This window comes from Cannabis sativa, chromosome 7 (genome assembly GCF_029168945.1).
Source record: "Cannabis sativa cultivar Pink pepper isolate KNU-18-1 chromosome 7, ASM2916894v1, whole genome shotgun sequence".
Classification (NCBI taxonomy): domain Eukaryota; kingdom Viridiplantae; phylum Streptophyta; class Magnoliopsida; order Rosales; family Cannabaceae; genus Cannabis; species Cannabis sativa.
Genome location: NC_083607.1, coordinates 48,268,596 through 48,292,149, shown reverse-complemented (window position 1 = coordinate 48,292,149; position 23,554 = coordinate 48,268,596). Strand labels below are relative to the sequence as shown.

General features: G+C 34.9%; 1 protein-coding gene across 1 annotated transcript; it reads right to left on the bottom strand.

Annotated features, from left to right (window-relative positions):
• Positions 1–4,910: 4,910 nt before the first annotated feature.
• LOC115696903 (beta-amyrin 28-monooxygenase) lies at positions 4,911–8,552 on the bottom strand. Its single transcript, XM_030623799.2, has 3 exons — positions 7,475–8,552; positions 7,040–7,227; positions 4,911–5,295 (listed from the first exon to the last, which is right to left on the bottom strand). The coding sequence occupies exons 1-3, from the start codon at positions 8,403–8,405 to the stop codon at positions 4,999–5,001; spliced, it is 1,416 nt and encodes a 471-aa protein (XP_030479659.1). The 5' UTR covers positions 8,406–8,552; the 3' UTR covers positions 4,911–4,998.
• Between the last annotated feature and the right edge of the window lie 15,002 nt (positions 8,553–23,554).

Here is a 23,554-nt window from a genome sequence, read left to right as displayed (position 1 = left end):
AAGATCTCATTCTTGGAAATCCTGAAGAAAGCATGGTAACTCGCAGAAGGTATGTTAATTTAATCAGCTTTCTTTGTTTTGTTTCTCAATATGAACCGAAAAATGTGAAGGAAGCCATGACCTTTGAGGAATGGCTCAATGCAATGCAAGAGGAACTCAACCAATTTTTTCGCAACAAGGTATGGATTTTGGTCCGAAGACCAAAAGGTATAAATGTAATTGGAACAAAGTGGTTATTTAAAAATAAAAGTGATGAGTTCGGTACAATTGTGAGAAACAAGGCTCGTTTGGTGGCACAAGGATACACACACGTAGAAGGTATTGATTTTGATGAAACTTTTGCTCCTGTTGCAAGATTAGAATCAATTCGTTTACTTTTGTGCATTGCTTGTATTTTGAATATTAAATTGTTTCAAATGGATGTAAAATCTGCCTTCCTAAATGGAATTTTGAATGAGGAAGTTTATGTTGAGCAACCAAAAGGATTCGAAGATCCTCAATTTCCAGACCATGTGTACAAGCTTGAAAAAGCTTTGTATGGTCTGAAACAAGCTCCTCGAGCTTGGTATGAAAGGTTAACTCAATTTTTACTTTCACATGATTATCAAAGAGGTAGTGTGGATAAAACTCTTTTCATCAAGCATATAAAATCTGATTTTATCATTGCTCAAATTTATGTTGATGATATAGTTTTTGGTTCTACATCTAACCATGAAGTGCAAGTTTTTGTTGATCAAATGAAAAGTGAATTTGAAATGAGCATGGTTGGTGAGCTTACTTTCTTTTTGGGTCTTCAAGTGAGACAAATGGAAGGAGGTACATTTGTATCTCAAAGTAAGTATGCTAAGAACCTTGTCAAGAAATTTGGTCTTGAATCGGCTAAGCAGGTAAGTACTCCAATGAGCACCACATTGAAATTGACAAAAGATGAGAATGGAGTAAAGGTAGACACTACACTTTATCGTAGCATGATTGGAAGTCTTTTATATTTAACTGCTAGTCGTCCTGATATTTGTTACAGTGTGGGAGTTTGTGCTAGATATCAAAGTAATCCTATGGAATCTCATGTATCAGCTGTAAAAAGGATTATTCGATATGTTAATAGTACTCTTGATTATGGAATTTGGTACTCGAAAGATACTAATTCTAATCTTGCTTGTTTTAGTGATGCAGATTGGGCAGGCAATGCTGATGATCGAAAGAGCACAAGTGGAGGTTGTTTCTTTGTTGGGAATAATCTAGTATCTTGGCATAGCAAGAAACAAAATTCCATTTCTTTGTCCACTGCCGAAGCTGAGTACATAGCTGCTGGCAGTTGTTGTACTCAACTGTTATGGTTGAAACAAATGTTAATTGATTATGGATTTGAATTGGGTGTTTTAACTATCTTTTGTGATAACACTAGTGCCATAAATATTTCCAAAAATCCTGTTCAACATTCTAGAACAAAGCACATTGATATAAGGCATCACTTTATCAGGGAACTTGTTGAAAATAAATCTTTGCAATTAGAATATGTTGATACTGAAAAACAATTAGCAGATATTTTCACAAAGGCCCTAGATTCAAGTCGCTTTGACTCCCTCAGAAAGTCTTTGGGAGTTTGCATTGTCTAAATCTCTCTTGTTCATATTTTTGTACAATATTGTTATGTGATTCTTCTCTAGCTTTTAATCTTCTTTCATTGTATTTTGACAAATCATGTTTATGCTTTTGGATTATAATTAGTTAGAATCTCATTCTTATCATACTTTGTGATGTTGTGTTAAAAGGTTCATGTTACGCTTTATTTGTGTCTAGGATTAACTAATGTACTTATACAGAGTTGAGCAATTTTTGTTTCAGTCTTGTCAGGCCCCTTGCTGGAATAGAGCTACCCATACTGAGGTGTTAAAGCCATCTGTTGAGTAAGTTGGAACATTGTAATTAGCAACTATGATGAGGATGCACTACCATAGAAAAGGGCTACCTTCAGTATGGTGTGATAGCATCCAGTTGCGGGATCAAATTGAAAAAGGCGAAAATGAAAAATCTTGCCAAGGACAATGATCCTATTTTCACTACACACACTTATGTCTGACAAGTGTGTTCAAATTTGTAAGTCTCCTCTTTTAAATTAAAGTTATAATCCTGGTTCACAATTTTTAGTAACATGCATATCTTTTTCCTCAACATCATTTAAGTTTGATTTGTTCCTGAGATACTAATTAGTTATTTTCCTTAAAAGCATAACATGTATTTTATTTTGTCAATTTTCAATGATATTTGATTACATTGCTTGTTTAGAATCTCATATATTTATTGTACACATTGTATTTTATTTTCGGTTTTGGTTTAAATAAAAAAAAAAAGAGGGAGGCGTGTGACTTGTTTCATGGGCTAAGAAAATTTTGTGCTTAAATGGTAAGTATCAACATTTATTCTTCCTTGATTTATTTTTGATATGTTTTCATTTAAAGATTGAGCTTTTATATGGTAATATGTCTTTAATCTTGAAAGATTGACTTATTTTTGGAAATATTGTTGGTAATTCTAGATTCCTTTTATTTTTTTTTTAAAAAAAAGGGAAAGAAGTTGCAAGGAGTGGGCGGTTTCCTTTTGTAGTCGTGGGCTGGTGGTTTCTCAAATATTTTGAAATTGGTTTCCTTTTTGCTCAATTCTCCCATGTTTATTTAAACCAATTTTTGTCATTTACTCTCACCACCTACCCGATTCTATTTCTTTGTCTCTCTTGCTTGTTTGCTGTTCATTGTCTCTTTCAGATCAAAATGGTGAGAACAAAGAACCTAGGGCATCCCAAAAAGGAAAATGGTTGAATCCGAACAAGCCCCCTCAAATGCTCTTCTTGCTGCTCCAATCGTCTTGCTGCCATGGAGGAGGTTCAGCAAGAGATGTCCAAGCAGCTGTCCTCATTGATCAAGCTTTATGGGGCATAAGTTTTCTTTCTTTTTGTTGTTGTTGGACATATTTCTATATTTTCCTTTCTTTTTGTCTTTGGCCCTTATAGATAAACAAAAAGGGGGAGTAATTGTATACTCAACTGTCTAGGGGGAGTTGAGGTTTGTGTTTGTGTTTGTGTTTGTGTTCGTCTTTGGTCAAAGTTAGCTTTTTATTTTGGTTTAATGTTGTGCTTCTCAGGGGGAGTTTTTATGTTTGTTTCGCTAACTTTGTTTTGTAGGTGTTTGTTAATTAATAATATTTTGATTATCTAAAGTGCCAAATGGGGAGATTGTTAGGTCTTTTTCGGCAATTTAGTTGTCAAAATATAATTTAATTAATGTGCATTTTATTGAGTATTCAATTTGTCTTTATCAACTCTGGACCCTTTTTCCAGGGGGAGTTGCGGTTGGTTAGTACTTGTGAACATATCTTTTAAAGTTAGCTTGTTTTTGGTTTCTTTGTGATATTCGATTGTGTTACTCAGGGGGAGTAGTATCTTTTGCTCTTGCTAACTTTGCCTTGCAGGTACTTTATGTTAAAAATTATTTTGTTCATCTAAAGTGCCAAAGGGGGAGATTGTAAAGTCCTTTTTCGGCAAGTTAGTTGACAAAATAATTTTTCCATTTATGGTAAGATTGTTGAGCATTCATATTCGGATTCTTACCTTATAAATTCGGTTTTTAGTTGCCCTTTTCCTTATTAGGAAAGTTGCACTTTCAGCTGAACTTTTTTTGTTGAAAACTTCTTAAAAGAGAAGAAATTCTCTTTTGGAAAGTTGTCTTTTTTAGGGAAACTTTGATTATTGCCTTTTCCTTATTAATTTCAATTGTATCTTGATACAATCAGAATATCTAATCTGTTTTTGGCAGGAATCAAGCATTGATAGAAGATCGGACCCGATTTTAGTAAGTTTCCCGTTTCTGGTCAGATCTGCTGCGTCAGCATCCGAATCTGATGTAGCACATCGTGTTTCTTTTGGAAAGTTTTTGTACAGCTGCTAATTCGAACTTGTGGTTGCCTCTTTGGTTTCTATGTTCTATAAATAGAGCCTAGAGAGCAACCATTCGAATTACCTCTTCCATTATTCATTTTTTACATTTATCTTTTGAGAGAAGAGAGTGTTTCTTTGTTTTGTGAGAGCCTAGTTGTTCATCTAGGTTCTAGTTGTTCTATTTCTGTTCTTACTCTATCCTAGAGGTTGTGAAGAACTACTTGACTGAACAAGAGATTGGTCTTCGGGAGAAGACTTGATAAAGCCTTACTTCGGGAGGAAGTAAGCACTTGGTCTTCGGGAGAAGACTTGTTGAAGCCTTACTTCGGGAGGAAGTAAGCACTCACACTTCAAAGACGAAGGGAGTTCGGGCTTGAAGGTGTTTCAAGAAGTCAGATTCATAAAGTGGATTACAAAGGATTGCGGCAATACTTTAGAGGGAGTCTAAACTTGTTTAAGTCAATTGTCTTTGTAATTTTGATACTTTATTAATTGATTTCATTCTCTGGGCGTGGCCCCGTGGACTAGGAGTGTTCGTGAGAACACTGATACCACGTATAAATCTCTTGTGTCAAGTTATTTATTTTTCTGCAAATATTTTATATTCTGCCTGTTCAGTTTTGTTGTAGCAGAATTACTTTCTGCTGCTGCAAACACTTACAGTTTTTATATTTTCTTATATACAACTGACATTTGCAAAAATACAGTTTTTCATTCTTGAAGCTTCAAGTGTTTACATCTGATACCATATTAGTTTTCTAATGAAGAGAAAAATAGAGAGAATTTTATTGATATAAAAATGGATTGATTACAATGGATGTAATTAAAGAACTTATAGGCAGTTAAGAGCCGGCTGTAACTAACAACCAACTAACTACTAATAACTAATGTGTTTTGTTGTCCCTTGGAGTTGCCTTAATAAAAACGTACACTCAGATAAAATATATATGTTTAATATATATTGTATTTCTGCTGAAACTCGAGTGTAAGCATTGCACACTATATTTGAATTCTAGAAGAGTATCTAATACAATTGAACTTAACATATATAAGATTTAATAATATTACTAATGTGATCGAAGTCGAATTGGGAGTCCTTTTTCAGGAGTAGGCATCATATCGCCTACAATATTCTCATTTGGGATGACTAGTTCCCACTCGAACCTCTTCACCACATTGTGAACGAATGTGAGAATGGCAAGTCTAGCATACTCTTTGCCTGGACACATACGAGGCCCACCTCCAAATGGGACAAATGTAAAAGTTGGAAAAGTACTTATGTCGTCGTATCGTGATGGGTCAAATTTTTCTGGCTCTGGAAAGTATTGTGGGTTCTTATTTGTTGTACTCACAGTCCAATATACCTATACACAAAATCATATGTGAAATCAAACTTAAATTAGTTTCACTTGAAAATTCACACGTGTTATTATAAGTTCATAACATTCAATTGCATCCAAAATTGACAAATTAGTGGTAGATTAATTGGACCAAACACTAATCAAAAAAAAAAAAAAAAATTGGACCAAATGTGGACCACAATCCACAATGAAAATAAAATTGTTTGAATATCATATTTACAGAGTGCTTTCATCTTCTTAATTGTGTGGGTGTTAAACACCCAAATGATCTATCTATTTAAATTGAGAAACAACAAAAAAAATTACAAAAATACAGTTTTACAAAATTTTAAACATTTTCACGATTTTTTTATTTTATTTACAGAAAATACGATCTTTTTATGTTGTAATCTTGTTCATTTTTTGTTATCTGTATGTTATTTTTGTTGTTGTTTTGATGTTATTTAGATATTATTTTCATGTTACTTTTATGTAGTTTTCTTATTATTTTCGTATTGTTTCTATGAAAAACTATAAAAATGTAAAAAAGAGAAAATCTTATAACGTAAAAATATAATTTTTTTACAAAAAATAGTATCTTATGTAATTATCTTTTAATATAGAAATACTTTTATATTGGGTGTACACATTTAATACCTTATGTTTTGTCTAAATATATATTTAGTATCCTGTATTTTTAATTATACTTATTTAGTACTCTATGTTTTAAAATCATACATAATTAGTACTTTAAATTCAAAAAAAAGTATATAAATTTTATCAATATAATTAAACTATTTTCAATTTTATAAATTTTGAATTCAAATTTAATTATTATATAATTAAAAATTATTTGGTCAAATTAATAACATTATATTGATTATATTTTATTTTATGGTACTAAATATGTATAATTTTAAAATATAAGATATTAAACAAGTATTATTAAAAATACAAAATATATGTCTCAAAAAGAGTTAAAATACAGTATATTCCCAAAAAATTGTATGAATTAGATTTAAGAATAATTACATAAGGCACCATTTTTTGTAAAATATTTACATTTTTACGTTCAAATAATGTTTTTTTTACATTTTTACAATTTTCCAAAAAATAACACGAAAACAACATAAAATCAACAAGAAAACAGCATAAAAGTAACATCAAAATAACAACAAAAAATAACATACATATAACAAAAAAATTAACAACAAATGAACAAAATTTCAACATAAAAAGACCGTATTTTATGTAAATAAAATAAAATAAAAAATTATAAAAATATTTAAAATTCCGTGAAATCGTATTTTTGTTATTTTTTTTTGTTATTTTTGTGCATTTGTGAAATTAACCATTAGATTTAAGGAAACATAATTAGGACCAAACCCACTACGCACGTATCTAATATAGACTTCATGTAATTCAATGAAATTCGAAAGTGGGGACTGGTGTAACCACAAGTTGACCACTCAAATCCTCTTACCAAAAATCCTATCCCATTCTCTATCCCATAAAATACTAATGCGTCTATTACGGTGGAAAAGTAGTCCGACTATCACTGAGTGAGTGGCTGAGTGGCATCCTCTTTTACTTTTTGCCATATTTTTACACTAATCCTAACGTAACGTTTGTGGATCCAATTTTGGTCAATTTGCATGACTCAGTCATATGGGTCTCAGTCTCCCATTATAGTGCGCACCAACTTGTTTTTGTTTAAAAATACTTCGCCCTATATAAAGCCAAACTATTAAAAAACAAAAATTATTACCTTCCATCCTTTTGGAATTGTATAACCGGCATAGGAAAAATCAGTAAGAGCCTCTCTGAAAGTTCCTTGAAGAGGAGGAGTGAATCTCATAACCTCATAAACCACGTTCCATGAATACTTCATCTTGCTTATGTCATCCCATTCCAATAATTCTCCTCCTTTTTTTGATCCCCAAATCTCCTTTTGCTCTGTTTCATATTCCCATGCACATCACAATTAAAACAACTACACTACTTTACTTATTATCAATACTATGATGATGTGGATTCTACATGAGTTTCACGTACGTGATGTCCAAATCCAATAAAATAAAATCAAAAAGTATTTACTTTATTTTAAACAGATATGAAAGTGAAAGAATCATTACTGTTAGTGATACGATAATAAAAATAGTACACATATATTCACTAATACATAAAAATAAAAAATAACTACCTTGGAGAACTTTTTGGTAAATATGAGGTCTTTCACCAACATACTTGATGAAAAAGGCCATGGCAGTGGCAACAGTGCTGTAGCCAGCAGTGAGCAAACCCATGATCTTATCAGCAATCTCAGCCTCAGCCATATGCTTCCCAGAAGGGTCAGCAGCCACAATCATATGGCTCAGTATATCATGCATCTGACCACCACCACCCATGGCTTCCTTCTTCTCTTGAATCACACTCTTCAGTTCTCTCCTCAAAGCATTCGCAGCCTTAGTAGCTCTATAAAATCTTGTGCCTGGAAAATTCATCACCAACGAATGCATCCCCACAGTCACGTCATCGAAGTTCTCCACTAGCCTGGCAATCCTCTGGGGCTCATCAATCCCCAAGAAGAATCGACAAGCTAAGGTCAACGTAAGTGTTTTCGTTAGAGGGTAGGCATTGACTTGGGCCTTTCCCTCCCAATGGACCTTCATCTGTTCTTGGGTTATGGAGTCCATTTTGGCCAAGTAATGGACCAACGCTTCCGGCCTCAGGAACCCTGGGGAGCGCAGGAGCTTCGCCTCTTCCTCACGTTTGTGCTGAATTTGGGCCTTTTTGGGGTCTTTGTAAGATCGGAACATGCGTTGCATGGAGTGGGGTCGGAAGGCTGTGAAGTACTTCTGCTCATTCGAGAAGAGGAATTTGTGGCCGTTGGGCCCACAAATCACAACGGTCTTCTCGCCCAGAATATTGGTCTTGAATATATCCGGGGAATACTTTTCCATTCTCTTGAACACGAACTTTTCCGGATTCCCAAACAGAAATTCAATCGTTTCACCCATTATGGGCCACCCCATGCTACCTGGTGGCAGATTGTTATTGGACGATTTGAAAATGAGTATGTAAAGAACTAAGAAAACTGGAGCTGAACAAAGGATGAGGTAAAGAGTCTCCATGGTTTTACTTTGGATGATAAAGGAAGTGTGCTTTGGTTTTATATATATAGAAAGTGGGGTCTAAAATATGTGTATATATATTTATTGAGAGAGAGAGAGAGAGGGAGCAGCCGGCAAGAGTAGCTGCGTACAGTGACATTGGGGATATATATAAGAACATATTCCAAAAGAAATTTTATATATAGATACTCCAATAAAACGCGCTAGAAATTCATTTTCCTATGTCCATTCATATCCTATGACCTCTCCATTCCTATTATTCGAATATAAAAAAAAAAAAAAAAAAAAAAAAAAAGATATTATGGCATTATTAATTTATTATTGATCATCCGTCCTAACATTATCAGTCTTCTTGTAATAGTTAGTAATATTTTATATTAATTATTAATTAAATTATATAAAATTTAATATTTAATTATACTTATAATAATATTGTATCTAAAGTGATGGTAAAATTTTTATGTTTTAAATAAAACTTAATTTTAATGTAATTTTATTATTTGCTAAGAAAACTCTTGCACTCTCTTATTTATTTTCACTTAATAATTAGTCATCATAACGTTATTAAGATTATGCTACTCTCAGAAAATAACTCTACTAATTTTTGCCGTACAAGACAAATAATATAAATAAATAAAATAATCTTACTACAAAGCGGTGGCGATAATTATATTTTAAAGGGTAAATGGCGGCAAAATCTCTAATGTTTTCGTTTTGGTTTCATTAAACTCTTAAAGCTTAAATTTCTGCGGGTAAACCCTCAAAACCAGGAAACTGTTAGCAATTTAACACTTCCGTCCAAATTTAGCTGTTAACTGCCAAGTTAGATTGTCCACGTGGACACAATAAACACGTTGCAAAATTTTATTGGTCCACGTAAAAAAATTATTTAAAAAATAAAAAATTAATTATTTTAAAAATAAAAAAAATTAAAAAATTCTTTTTTTTTTTTATTTCTTCTTTTTTCTTTCTTCTTTCTTCTTTCTTCTTTTTTCCTTTCTTTCTTTTTCTTTTTCTTTTTTTTTTCCTTTCTTTTTTTCTTTTTGTTTGACTATGAACCCTTCCCAGCCACCCAGCCACCCCCCACCACCCACCACCATTCCTTCCTTACCACCACCACCACCATCTTGTTTTTGTTCATTTTCTTCAGTCATCTGCTACCACTACAACTATCCAAATCAAAAAAAAAAAAAAACAACAACAAAACCAAGTTCAAATCAATTCAAACAAATTAAAATCCAACAAATAAACAAACACACACACACATATATATATATACGAAATCTTAACCCCAAAATTAATATTTGAAAACCCTAATTTTATTTTCCCACAACTATTTGAAAACCCTAAATATAAAGAGAAAGAGAAGAGATCGGGAAAGAGAGAGAGAGAGAGAGGAGATCGATCCGAGATCATCCGAGTTAGCTTGGTGGTCCCTGACGTCCTCCTCCACAACCACGTCGAAACTACATCTTTGTTCGCCGGCTTTAATGGCGGATCTGAGATAGAGGAGATGGTGGGTGGTGGCTTTAATGGCTTCGAAGTCGGCGGAGGAGGACGACGCTGGAGGAGGAGGAGGACGGAGGAGGTTGGGCTGCCTGCTGGTGGTCTTGGACGCTTGCTGCAGCCACAATGGGTTGAAGATGGTGGTGGGTTGTGTACCTGCGAGAGAGAGAAAGAGAAGAGGGTATATGTGTGTGAGAAATGACAAGAAAAAAAGAAGGAAAAAGAAAAAGAAAGAAAAAAAAAAGAAAGAAAGAAATTTTTTTATTTATAATTTTTTTAAAATTTTAAATTAATTTTATTTTAATTTTTTTTTTTTTTAATAATTTTTTACGTGGACCAATAAAATTGTGCCACGTGTTTGTTGTGTCCACGTGGACAATCCAATCTGACAGTTAACTACTAAATTTGGACGGAAGTGTTAAATTACTAACAGTTTCCTAGTTTTGGGGGTTTACCCACAGAAATTTAGGTTTTGGGAGTTTAATGAAACCAAAACGAAAATATTGGAAGTTTTGCTGCCATTTACCCTATTTTAAATACAAATATATGGTGGAGTGTTTTATTACCGCTGGCTTTGTTGAACTATTATGGTGAACAGTCATATTTTGTAGGCTTGTAAATTGTAATTAATTTTAGTCATTTTGTTTCTAAAAGTCGGTTGCTTTTTCTTTAATTTTTTTTTACTTTAATTTTGATTTTGTAAAGTAAACTAATAAATATTTGTGATATTCTATTTGACAATATCGTTTTTTTTTTATTTATTCGAGTGAAGTGACTAATATATATATATATGGGTGATTCTACAAGTACTCCCTTAAAAGTTGGTGCACCCTTAACTTGTTTCGGCATCCAGAAAAATTTTTTAGTCTAATTTTTTTTCATATTCATGTACGTTATAGCTATTTAAGATATCCTACAAAATTTTGAAAAATTCGAAATAATTTACAATATAGAAAACAATATTCAAACAGTCTATTTTACACGCGTATAAAATAAAATAGTCACGCGTGCAACACACTGTTTGAACATAATTTTCGGCATGTTAAACTTTTCTAAATTTCTTAAAATTTTACAGGATGTCCTAAATAACTATAACGTACATGATCATGAGAAAAAAATTGACTAAAAAATTATTTCGGATGCTAAAACAGATAAGGGTGCATCAATATATCCATTTTAAGAGGGTGCATTGTAGAATTTTCCTATATATATATATATATATCATGTGTGTGAGTGTTATTATTTCTCTAACACATGCATCACATGTTTTTTTTTAAACGGTTTACATTTTTTTTTAAAAAAAAAAACAATGAATATACCATTGAACAAAAATAGAATATTTGATTACAAAAACAAAAGAACTTACGAATCCTAAAGCCAATAAGGAAAGTTGTCTAACCATACAAATTGTTTATCTATCTGAATGGCATGCACGGCTAATCCATGCACAGTCACATTGACTGTTCGACGAACATGAATTAGGAATACTCTTAGAAATTTGGACAACAAACTTGCCAAATCAACCAACAAAGATCCAAGATCATTGAAAAAATATTGCCTCTTATTAAAAGCAGACACAACTGTAAGGCAATCAGTTTCAACAATATCAACAGTATAGCCTAGAGAAAAAATCCAATCCAAAGTCATCACAGTCGCAATACATTCCGCTTGAACCACCGGAAATTAAATTACCTTCAAAAAAACACAAAAACATACTGAGATTAGGTTCTAATAAATATAATTAGAAAATAACTGATAGAATTATAATTTAAGTACACATAAATATATTGACTGAAGAAATAACTGTAGCTAAATATCAATAATAGTAATTGTTGGGTTTTGTGCCCTAAATAAAACCCATTACAATCTGATTTGTTATCAATTTAAGAGATTTGAAGTGATTTATATTTATATGTATTTTACATGCTTATGGTTTAATATGTATATTTAATATATGCACAAAATCAGTTAAGTCTAGAACATATATTTATTCACAATTAGAGTATTGTCAACACAGTGGAATGTGATTGTGATTATATGATTCAAAAGACTAAGTTCCTGTTCATCAGTGTTTTGGATTTACACTAATGTGATAATCAGCGATGAAGTATACTTATACTTGGAGTGAGTGTTATGTTCTTTCCAGGAGATTGGTAAAGTATACTAGTTTCGAATGTATGGAGTATACATTGGACTGGACCGATATTGAACTTGGTCAAGATATTATAAACTTACCGTTGTATCTTTCCAAGTCAATATCAATAGTAGTTGATCTTAGATTAAAATAATCTAAATCCTGATATGCTTAGGCTCAATCTCAGGAGTGTTATCATGTTCTTTGATTTATTAGTTAAGCCTACTTTTGGGTCAGGGTGATACGTATATTTTGGGAACATGATAGTATGATTGAGTGGGAGCGCTGCACATAAATATGGAATCTTATAGCTTCTACTGGTGTATAGAAGTCAAGTGATGATTCCCTTCGAGCTTAGCTAAATAGAAGTAAATGGATGAGCTCTTGTTTCAGTGACTATATCTTAGATCACTAAAACATCATTTACAGGTAGCTAAGTGTTTTAAGGGGCCAAATACATTGAGGGGTGAAAACGGTAAATTTATTCCATCTTGATGTAAATCATCTATATAGAGGATCTTTGATCACATTAAGATTATAACAATGGTTAAATGAGATAGCATATCTATATCGTGGAACATATAGAATGCTCTATATAAGTCTTACAGTGCAATTCCAAGTTCTAAGAGTGGATTCAACAAGGAATTAATAAGTTAGGAAATTTACTCAGTAAATTTGGTTCAACTTATTGGAAGCTCAGCAATATAGATCCATGGTCCCCATTCTAGTTGAGACCATACTGTTTGTAAGACTCAATAATTGATTTATGATTAATCAATTATAATTCTAAAAGTTAGATTATGTCTAATTTGTGAATTCTCACTAAGTAAGGATGAAATTGTAAAGAAAAAGGGATTCTAGGTTTATTTATTAATTAAGAGACTCTACATGTCTAATTAATAATTATATTACATGACAATATTATTTAATAATCTATTTTAGTTATTAAATAATTAGTTTTGGCATTTAAATGGTTAGAATTAGAAAAATGGCATTTTTGGGAAAATAAAAATAAAATTGTGGAAACTGCAAAAACCAAGTGAGGCCCAGTCACACCATGGCCGGCCACTTGGTTGTGTATTTCCCATTTGTTTATTTTCATTTTTTAATGCCAAAATAATTTCTAACCTAAACATAGCAGTTATCTATAAATGGAAAGTGGTGGATCACACCAAATAAGGCAGTTAATCAATTACTCAGTAATTAAGGAAACTGTTTATTTTGGAAAGTTGAGCACTCCCTTTCTCTATATATAGCAGCCCACTCTCTTCCTCTTGGATGCTTCAATCATACACGAAATACACAGTGCAAGAGAGAGAGAATTTCGAAATCCCTAGTGAGAGAGTAGTGCCCACACACAGGAAATAGTACCTCAATCATAGATTGGAAGACTGTGAAGGATCACATCCAATTGAAGGACATTCAGGCTTAGAGCTTAATTATACTCTGCAACAGAAAGGAATCAAGGGTTAGAGATCTGAGTGGAAGGAGACACATTATTCCGCTGCACCCACTGTAAGGTTTCTTAACTTTATATGTGTTTTATTTATTATCGTTTTATAAGTTCATATTTAGGTTGCTAATCAACATACTTGTCAGTAGACCTAAGATCCTTGTAAAATAAATTCCAACAGTAATATGAACCGGTAATATATAAATATAAAATAGAATAGTTAATATTATAGAAAAAAAACAAATATATTATACAAGATTAAAATAGATATAATATTATAGAATTTAATGTATATATCGAAGGGTGAACACCCTTCGGTTTATAATAATAGAAGGCTTAAGGAAATTTCTTTATCTGTACTAGTGATTGGAGAACTAGGTTTAATGCAATATCTAATAGATATGAAGATATCTTCCAAATGTTGGCATCCTAGATCCTTGTCAGGTTTCAAGGTGCACCCTTGAAAATACAGTTTCTATTGCTGGATTAGTTTTAAAACTCAAGCTATAATATTAAGGCAATTTCTTCATCAATGATAAAAGACTAATATCTATTTTTGTTATATCTCTATTGAATCTAGTAGTTTATAAGCTAGACTCATGCTTATTCTTATAAATATAATCCAATTACATTAATTCAACAAGAAGATGAGTAATATATTTTCAATATAAGATATGAATCCAATAGTATATATATTGTATCTAGTGATCTATGTATAGAAATAAAATACATACCTAATATTAGTTTTGAAAGACATGCTATTATATTTCCATTTGAATTTTGTAATATTGCTCCAATACCAATAGTTGTTGAGTTTTTATCAATGGCTGCATCAGCATTCAATTTAAATTTTCCTTTTGAAGGAAGAACCCAACTAGCAGTAGAAGTGCATCTGGTAGTATTAGAAACTGCATTTTTATGCCATCCTTGAATGTGTTCCTTAAATAGTTCATTTATTCGGACCACAATAATACTCAACGATTTAGATTCCTAATCATGAGTTACTTTATTTCGTTCCCCCCATATCATCCAAGATAAAAATAAAAAAAAAATCAAAATCTTGTTGTGAAAGCATATCTGATGCTTTCAGAATCACTTGTTGGAATGAAATATTAAAAGAAGTTGTCTTCAAAAACTCAAAGTCCAATGATTGCCAAACTTTTTAAACTCCTTCACACCAGAATATTCCATGACCATTTGAGTCTTCAATATGCCCACATAAAGGGCAATATGGGTCTGAAGTCACATGTCTCTTGTACAAACCTACGTAAGTAGGTAATGCTTCATGAAATCCCCTCCATGCAAAGTGCAAAATCTTTGATTGTAAATGTAGTTTTCAAAATTTCTTCCACCAATCCGTAAGGGTTGTACCTGATGATGACGGAGTATCCGTTGCAAGAGATGTAGCTAAATGATATATACTTTTAACTGAATAATCACCATCGGTGGTGTAGTGCCATAACCAACTGTCTGTCTTAGCAAATTTACTTATTGGAATAGACCAAATACATTCTTGATCTGCCACATTGAAATAAGATTGCACCATAGGCCAATTCCAACCTTCTCTATTATCTAGAATAAAATCTTTAACAATCATAGTTGAGATTGAGTTAGTAACCGTTGTTGGTAAAATTGAATAGGGCCTAGGCAGCCATGGATCTTTAAAAGCTAGAGTAGAATTACCAGTTCCCACTCGTCTACGTAATCTTTTTTTTAACAAAGATTTACCCCAAACGATACTACGCCACACATAGCTAGGGGTATAACCAACTGCAACAAATTGAAAAAGAAAACAGATAAAGAAAAGCATAATATAAATATAGGAAAAATGAAAGCTTAATATAAACATCCAAACATGCACCTGTAGCTTTTAGGAAGTTTGTGTTTCGATGATATTGGGCTTTAAAGATCAATGATGGTAAAGAGTCAGGTTTGTTAAGAATTCGCCATGCTTGTGAAGCCAAAAGGGCTTGATTGTGAAACTCAAAATCACGAAATCCCACCTTCATTTTTTGGAAAACATAGTTTATACCATGCTAACCAATGAGTCTTATTACTTTGTACAAAATTCGTCCAATAATAATGTGCCATCATTGATTCTAAATTTTCACAGAAACCTTTCGGAATTTGAAAATAAGACATCATATATGTGGGCATAGCTTGGATAACTATTTTGAGTAAAACTTTTCGCCCACCATATGAAAATAGTTTTGAATTCCATGTGTTCAGTTTTTGCCAGACCTTCTCTTTAACATCTGGGAAAAGCACTTCCTTATTCCTTCCACTCAACATTGGAAGTCCTAAATACTTCACTATTGCCATTGTAATTGGGACATTGAATGTAGTCACATAGTAATCTTGGACATTCTCTGGTGTATTTGGAGAGAAGTATATAGAAGACTTATTAAAATGAATAATCTGTAACAATAAAACCATTAAAATTCTTAGAATGTAATTATATAAAATTAACTGGATTAAAAGCATCTGAAAAAAATTTTAATATTAGCTTATTAGTGATATATGAACTACAGCAAAAACTTTACTTATACTCCTATTGATTATAAAAATAAAGCATGTTGTTTAAGTCTGAACCAAAAAATCATTCTATCCCAAAAGAAATTTATATTAAAGTAACAATATAAACATGTGCACCTATTGATTATGGAAATGGACCAAAGCATAAATCTTTTTAGAACTTTTAATTTCTAAACAAGATTATGTTTAGACAAACAGCAAATAATTACATTAAATAAATTTGTATAAATTCATCAACTGTATATATTCATTAGATATATATAATGTTATCCCAATTTTTGCACACTCTGATGTGGCATCACTCGATGGTGACACGTGGAATCGACTCCAGGTATCTGCTCGCAAGACACAAGCTGAACAAGACACTTCGTACATTCGCTCGGACGAAGTCCTCTAGACCGAGCAGTGGGCAATCCGCACAGAACGCCAACACTTAGCGAATTCAGCTTTCGCATCGTGAGTCATCAAGGAAATCCCTATAACTTTGGGATCAGATTACAAAGATATGGCCAGCTGTCCAAATCCTATGATCAGTGTATTCTATATTTACTATGCAATCTTTCTACTTATATCAATTGTAACGAGAAGGGAAATACTTCCTCTCCAAGCTTATAGCCCTATAAATAGTGATGCATATTCACTGAGCAAAGAGTCGAAAGATTTTGTCTAAGAATTCATATGCAAAGATACTGCTGTAAGAGTTGTAAGAAAAGGAACCTTTGTCCTTGTTCTTGAGTCAATACAAATAACAAGGATTAGGCTATTACCGAACTGCTCGGGGCTGAACCTCTATAAAATTCTTGTATCTTTATTTGCTTTACTATATTTCAATCGTCTTAAACTACTTGTCGCTTACAAAATTAGACTCAATGTCGTTGGCTAAAAGCGAGGTCAATATTTTGGTGCTTTCATTGAGAGAAGAATCAAGGATCGCTCTTTATTACAAATTTAATCACAAGTACGATGGTGGTGCAAACTCGTAGGGGCGTGGTTGATCCAGCAAATCCACAGGCGGTGGATCCTGTACTGTAGAATCTAGGAAGCACAAGGGTTTCGCTAGCCGTAAATAACAAACAGCCATCGACTGCGGGTCACGGTGTGACGACTCCTGTGGATGAGATTGCGCCTGGTGTGCAAGAGACTGGGAATACCAGTTCAGCAGCCGACCAGGGCGTTCATAGCACAGCCGTTTTGCCCGCCACCAATGTTCAAACAATCATTGGAGATGACACTGAGATTCAGAACCTCCGTGCTGCTCTTGGACTCATGCAAGGTCATACCAACACCCTACATCATGATCAGGAGGAACTCCGCGCTGTGGTAAATCTCACGTTTGAAGAGCAGAGGTGCATGTTTGGTGAATGGAGGGACAAAGAGATGGAAGCGTTAAGGGCTCATCATGCAGTCATTGACAATCGTAGTCGGCACGCCACTGTGCTGATACGAAAAGTCTATCAATCTGTCAGGCAGCAACCCCCGAATGTCATCCCCTTGGGTGAAACAAACAAAGATCCAGCGATGAATACTTCCCAAACTATAAATGGTCAGCCGTCAAATCCCCAGTCACAAGTTCCGCCTGTGGGCCCAGTGGTAGGTGGGTAGACTTTGTCTAGTAATTCATCAAGAGAAGTCATACCCAACAATTCCAACCAGGTTAATGGTGTCGGTCAGCACATTAGCCAAACCAACCAGTCGCTGAGACAACCAGGCATTTATCGTATTCAATAGGTTGGGGACAACTCATGATCTCAGAAATGATCTAAATAGTGAGAGGAGTGGACGATCATCTTGACACCCCCATCGTGTAGCCCGAAACCCGCGCTTAAATTCCTACTCAAAAAGATGCTGATGTGACTCAGATCGGCCAAAATGCCGAACAGGTTAATCTAGCCGTGTAGGCACAGCTAGACGAACTAAAGAGTATGTTCCAAGGCATGGCCGGTCAGAGAAACAATGATCTCGAGTTGGACCGAGCATGTGGAACCCATTTCTCCCCTGAGATCAATCTCCTGGAGTTGCCCCACAAGTTTAAAATGCCAACCTGGAAGATGTATACTGGTAAGGAAGATCCATTATCCCACCTTAAGTATTTCGAGATGCAAATGGATCTGCAAGGAGTACGAGGAGACGTATGTTGCAGAATTTTTCCTGCCACCATCTCAGAAGCCGCCCAGCAATGGTATTTCAAGCTGGCACCTGGAAATTTCAACTCATGGAAAGCTTTCTCCTCGGAGTTCCATGTGTAATTTTCCTTCTCTTGCCAACTTTCGTTGCACCTGTGAGACCAGGTCAAAGTAAAGCAAAGACCAGGCGAGCCTCTCCGAGCCTACATCAGCAGATTCATGACGGAGGTGACTAAGGTTTCACGAGTAACCGAAGACGAAAAGTTGTCCGCGATTCTGGGGGCATTGAAGTCCTTGGTGAGCTCTGGAAGGAAATAAGGAAGAACGGTCTGGTAGAATGAGTGATTTTCTCGACTGTGCTAAAGGCTTTATCAAACTTGAAAAGGCTATTCAGCGAGCAGAAGGTGAGCAAAAACCTTGCAAGTCAAAAGCTCCTTCCACTGGGACATCCGCCCAGCTCCCCCATTACCCAAGAAATTCAAGCTTAAACGGTAAACGTTCCAGCAACAATAATAGGCAAGCGAATGGGAAAAAGGGAAAGTTCACCGGCAAAATCAAACAAGCACCCTGGGAGAATCAAGCCAAGTATACTGCATTTACCATCTTGACTGAGGATATAGAAAGTGTTTACATGGCCACTCAGTCACTAGCCCTGTACAAGAAGCCTGCCCCCATGAAAAAAGATGTCAGAAAGAGAGACATGACCAAGTTTTGTCAAATTCATGGTGACTACGGTCACGACACCAATGAATGCAACAATCTGAAGCAGGAAATTGAATTCCTGATAAGGAAAAATAACCCGCATATACAAAAGTATGTCAAGGCCGATCAGAATCAAAGGGGTGATAACAACCAAGACTTGCTGCCTCCACCGGTGGATGGACATTTGCAAGTCATTATTGGAGGCCCGCACTTAGCTGGAGATTCGGCAAAGCTTGGGAGAGGTATGCCCGAACAGCACAGCACGAGCAAGAAGAAGTTATCCTAGCCGTAGAAGAAAGGAAGCCTAAAATCCCATGAGCAAGAGAGCCCACCATAACATTCAACGACGAAGATGCTGTCAAGATCAAGTTTCCGCACAACGACCCGTTGGTCGTGGAGGTCCAGATAGCCAACAAGATGGTGGCCAGAACCATGATAGATAATGGAGCCTCTTCCAACATCTTATTCAAGACTGCCTATGAAAAGATGAGGCTCCAGCTCAAAGATCTAACCCGTTGTCTCTTGCCTGTGTATGGTTTCTCCGATTAAGGAGTCGCACCTCTAGGAAAAATTCGCCTACCCCTCACTATTGGGAAAGCTCCGACGAGCATGACTATAATGGCACAATTTCTGGTACTAGATGTTCCATCAGCCTTCTGTTGGAATTATTTTACTAGGATCTTAGATCTACTCACAAGTATGTTGATTAACAACCTAAATATGAACTTCTAAAACGATAATAAGTAAACACATATAAAGTATGAGAAACCTTACAATGGGTGCAGCGGAATAATATGTCTCCTTCCACTCAGATCTCTAACCCTTGATTCCTTTCTGTTGCAGAGTATAATCAAGATCTAAGTTCGAATGTTCTTCTCTTGGATTTGATCCTTCACAGTCTTCCAAACTATGATTGAGGTACTGTTTGCTGTGTGTGGGCACTACTCTCTCACTAGGATTTCGAAATTGTATCTCTCTTATGTGTAGAAGAAGAAGGAGATGGGCAGCTATATATAGAGAAAAGGGAAGGCTCAACTTTCTGAAAGAAGCAGTTTCCTGAATTACTGAACAATTGCTTAATTGTCTTATTTGGTGTGAGCCATCACTTTCCATTTATAGATAACTGCTAGGTTTAGGTTAGTAATTAATTGGCATTAAAAAATTGAAAATAATAATTGGAAAATGCACATACAAGTGGCCGGCCATGGGTGTTATTGGGCCTCACTTGGATTTTGCAGTTTCTACAATTTTATTTCTATTTTCCCAAAAATGCCAACTTTCCAATTCTAACCATTTAAATGTCAAAACTAATTATTTAATAACTAAAATAGATTATTAAATAATATTGTCATTTAATATAATTATTAATTAGACATATAGAGTCTCTTAATTAATAAATAAACCTAGAATCTCTTTTCTTCACAATTTCACCCCTACTTAGTGAAAATTCACAAATCTCTTTTATTCACAATTTGACTTGGAAAGATACAACGGTAAATTTATAATATCTTGTCTAAGTTCAATATCGGTCCAGTCTAATGTATACTCCATACATTCGAAACTAGTATACTTTACCAATATCCTGGAAAGAACATAACACTTACTCCAAGTGTAAGTATACTTCATCGCTGATTATCACATATCAGTGTAAATCCAAAACACTGATGAAACAGGGACTTAGTCTTTTGAATCATATAATCACAATCACATTCCACTGTGTTGACAATACTGTAATTGTGAATAAATATATGTTCTGGACTTAACTGATTTTGTGCATATATTAAATATATATATTAAACCATAAACATGAAAAATACATGTTAACATAAACCACTTCAAATCTCTTAAATTGATAACTAATCAGATTGTAATGGGTTTTATTTAGGGCACAAAACCCAACACCTTCAACGTCATGCTAGGCTGACCAACTTTGTATGACTTAAAGGTTGTTACGTCGATATTCCATTCATGCCTGAAGTTCCCAACAAAGAACGGGGTAGGGTGTCTGAGAGGAAACCAACAGATTGCTCGGGAATGTTATAACCTTGTGGTGGCCAAGGCTAAGAAGGAAGTATCCTCTAGCCAGAGCACGGACAAGGGAAAAAACATTTCTAAGTAGGGAACTTCCCAAGGCGGGGATGAAGATGTGGATCCTCGACTTGAGGACCCAAGCAGTAATGTTGGACCTGTGGAAGAAGTAGAAGAGATCGAGATCGATCTGGATATCCCGGCCAGGAAACTAAAAATTGGAAAAGGTTTGTTGTTCGAAGTAAAATCAACATTGATAAAATTGTTGAGAGCAAACCTAGACGTTTTGGCCTAGTCACATGAGGATATGGTCGGAATTAATCCTTCTGTAATTTTGCACGTCCTAAATATTGATCCCAACTACCGTTTAGTCCAACAAAAGCGAAGCCTATTGGACAAAGAGCGATCACTAGCCTTGAAGGAAGAGGTAGAGAAGCTACACAACAATAATTTCATAATTGAAGCTTTCTACCCAGCTTGGGTTACAAATCCCGTATTGGTACCCAAGCCGAATAAGAAATGGCAAGTGTGTATTGATTTCATAGACCTCAACAAAGCATGCCCCAAAGACTGCTTTCCACTTCTAAGAATTGATCAGCTTGTGGACGCAATAGCTGGGCATGAAATATTAAGCTTCATGGACGCTTATTTGGGGTACAATCAAATCAAAATGCATCCAGCAGACCAAGAACATACAAGTTTCCAAACAGATATGGGTCTATATTGCTACAAAGTCATGCCATTTGGCCTAAAAAACGCTGGAGCCACATACCAAAGATTGGTAAACAATATGTTTAAAGACTAGGTCGGACGAAACATGGAAGTATATGCGGATGACATGCTCGTCAAATCCAGGATGGCTGGGGGGCACATAGATGACTTTGACGAATGCTTCAAAGTCCTCAGAAAATACAACATGAAACTAAATCCCTTAAAGTGCTGCTTTGGAGTCAGCTCGGGAAAGTTTCTGGGCTTTATTGTCAATGCCTGAGGAATCGAAGCCAATCCAGAGAAGATTCAAGCCCTCCTCGATATGAAGTCGCCAACAAGAACCAAGAAAGTACAAAGTTTGACTGTTCAGATTGCCGCACTCAGCAGATTTGTTTCAAAATCAACAGACAAGTGTGTTCCATTCTTCAACATCCTACGAGGAAATAAGCAATTCGAGTGGACAAAGGAATGTGAAAAAGCTTTCCGGGAGCTAAAAACGCAACTCGCAAGGCCTCTCGTACTATCAAAACCTTTGGACGGAGAAGAGCTTGGGATATACTTAGCTGTCACGGAGCACGTTGTGAGTGTCGTGCTGATTAGAGAAGAAAACAACATAAAAAACCCGGTCTATTACATCAGTAAGAGACTCATTGAGGCCAAAGGCCGGTACCCGTTGATAGAGAAGCTCGCTTACTACCTAATTCTAGCAATAAGAAAATTAAGGCCCTATTTTGAAGCTTATCCTGTTCGGGTGTACACTGACCAACCATTACGCCAAATATTGCAAAATTCGGACGCTTCTGGACGGTTACTCAAGTGGGCAGTGGAGTTGTGTCAGTACAAAATTACCTTCCAACCCCGAACAGCAATCAAAGGCCAGGCCTTAGCAGACTTGGTGGTAGAATGCACAGGCAAAGAAAAAGCATATCAGAAGGCAACCCTAAGCCAGTACTAACACCTCAGCCAAGTAACAGTGAAGACAAGCCGACTTGGAAACTACATGTGGACGGGTCGGCTACAGATCAACTATCCGGTGCAGGAATCGCCCTTGTCACACCCGGGGGGCAGCACCTGCACGCTGTAGTTAAGTTTGGATTCAAGGCATCCAATAACGAAGCCAAGTATGAAGCTTTGATCGCTGGCCTAAAATTAGCCTGGGAGATGAAAGCCGAACACATCAAAATCTGTAGTGATTCACAGCTGGTGGTAAATCACGTATCTGGAGAATACGAGGCTCGGGGAGAAAAGATGATAGCATATCTGAGCAAAATACTGTTGGGTTTTGTGCCCTAAATAAAACTCATTTCAATATAATCAGATTTACTTATTAATAAAGATCAGAAATAACATTTTATGTTGCATGGTTCACATGATTTATTTCATGATTATATATATATATTTAATGTATGATTTCTATTTAAGTCTAGAACATATGAATTTGTTAAAGATTATAGTGTTGTCAGCACAGTGGAATATAATCTTAATTATATGTTCGAAAGTTTATTCCTTGATTTGTCAGTTCACTGGATTAAGACTGACATGATAATCAGCGATAAGTATTCTTACACCTTGGAAAAGTGTTATGTCCTTTCCAGGGCATTGGCAAAGTTTACCAGTATCAGATGTATGGAGTATACATCGGAAGGGACCGATATTGAACTTTGATTAGATATATTAAAATTTACCGTAATATCTATCCAATTCAATATCACCCGTTGATCCTAGATCAAATGATCTTAATCCTGATATGATTAGGTTCGATCTCAAGAGTACTATACATGTTCTTTGATTTGTTAGTTAAGCCTACTTTTGGATTAGGGTGATAGGTACATTTTGGAACATGATAGTATAATTGAGTGGGAGCGCTAACATAAATATGGAGTCTATAACTTCTATAGGAATTTAGAAGTGAAACGATGATATCCTTCGAGCTTGGCTAAACAGAGATAAATGGTGG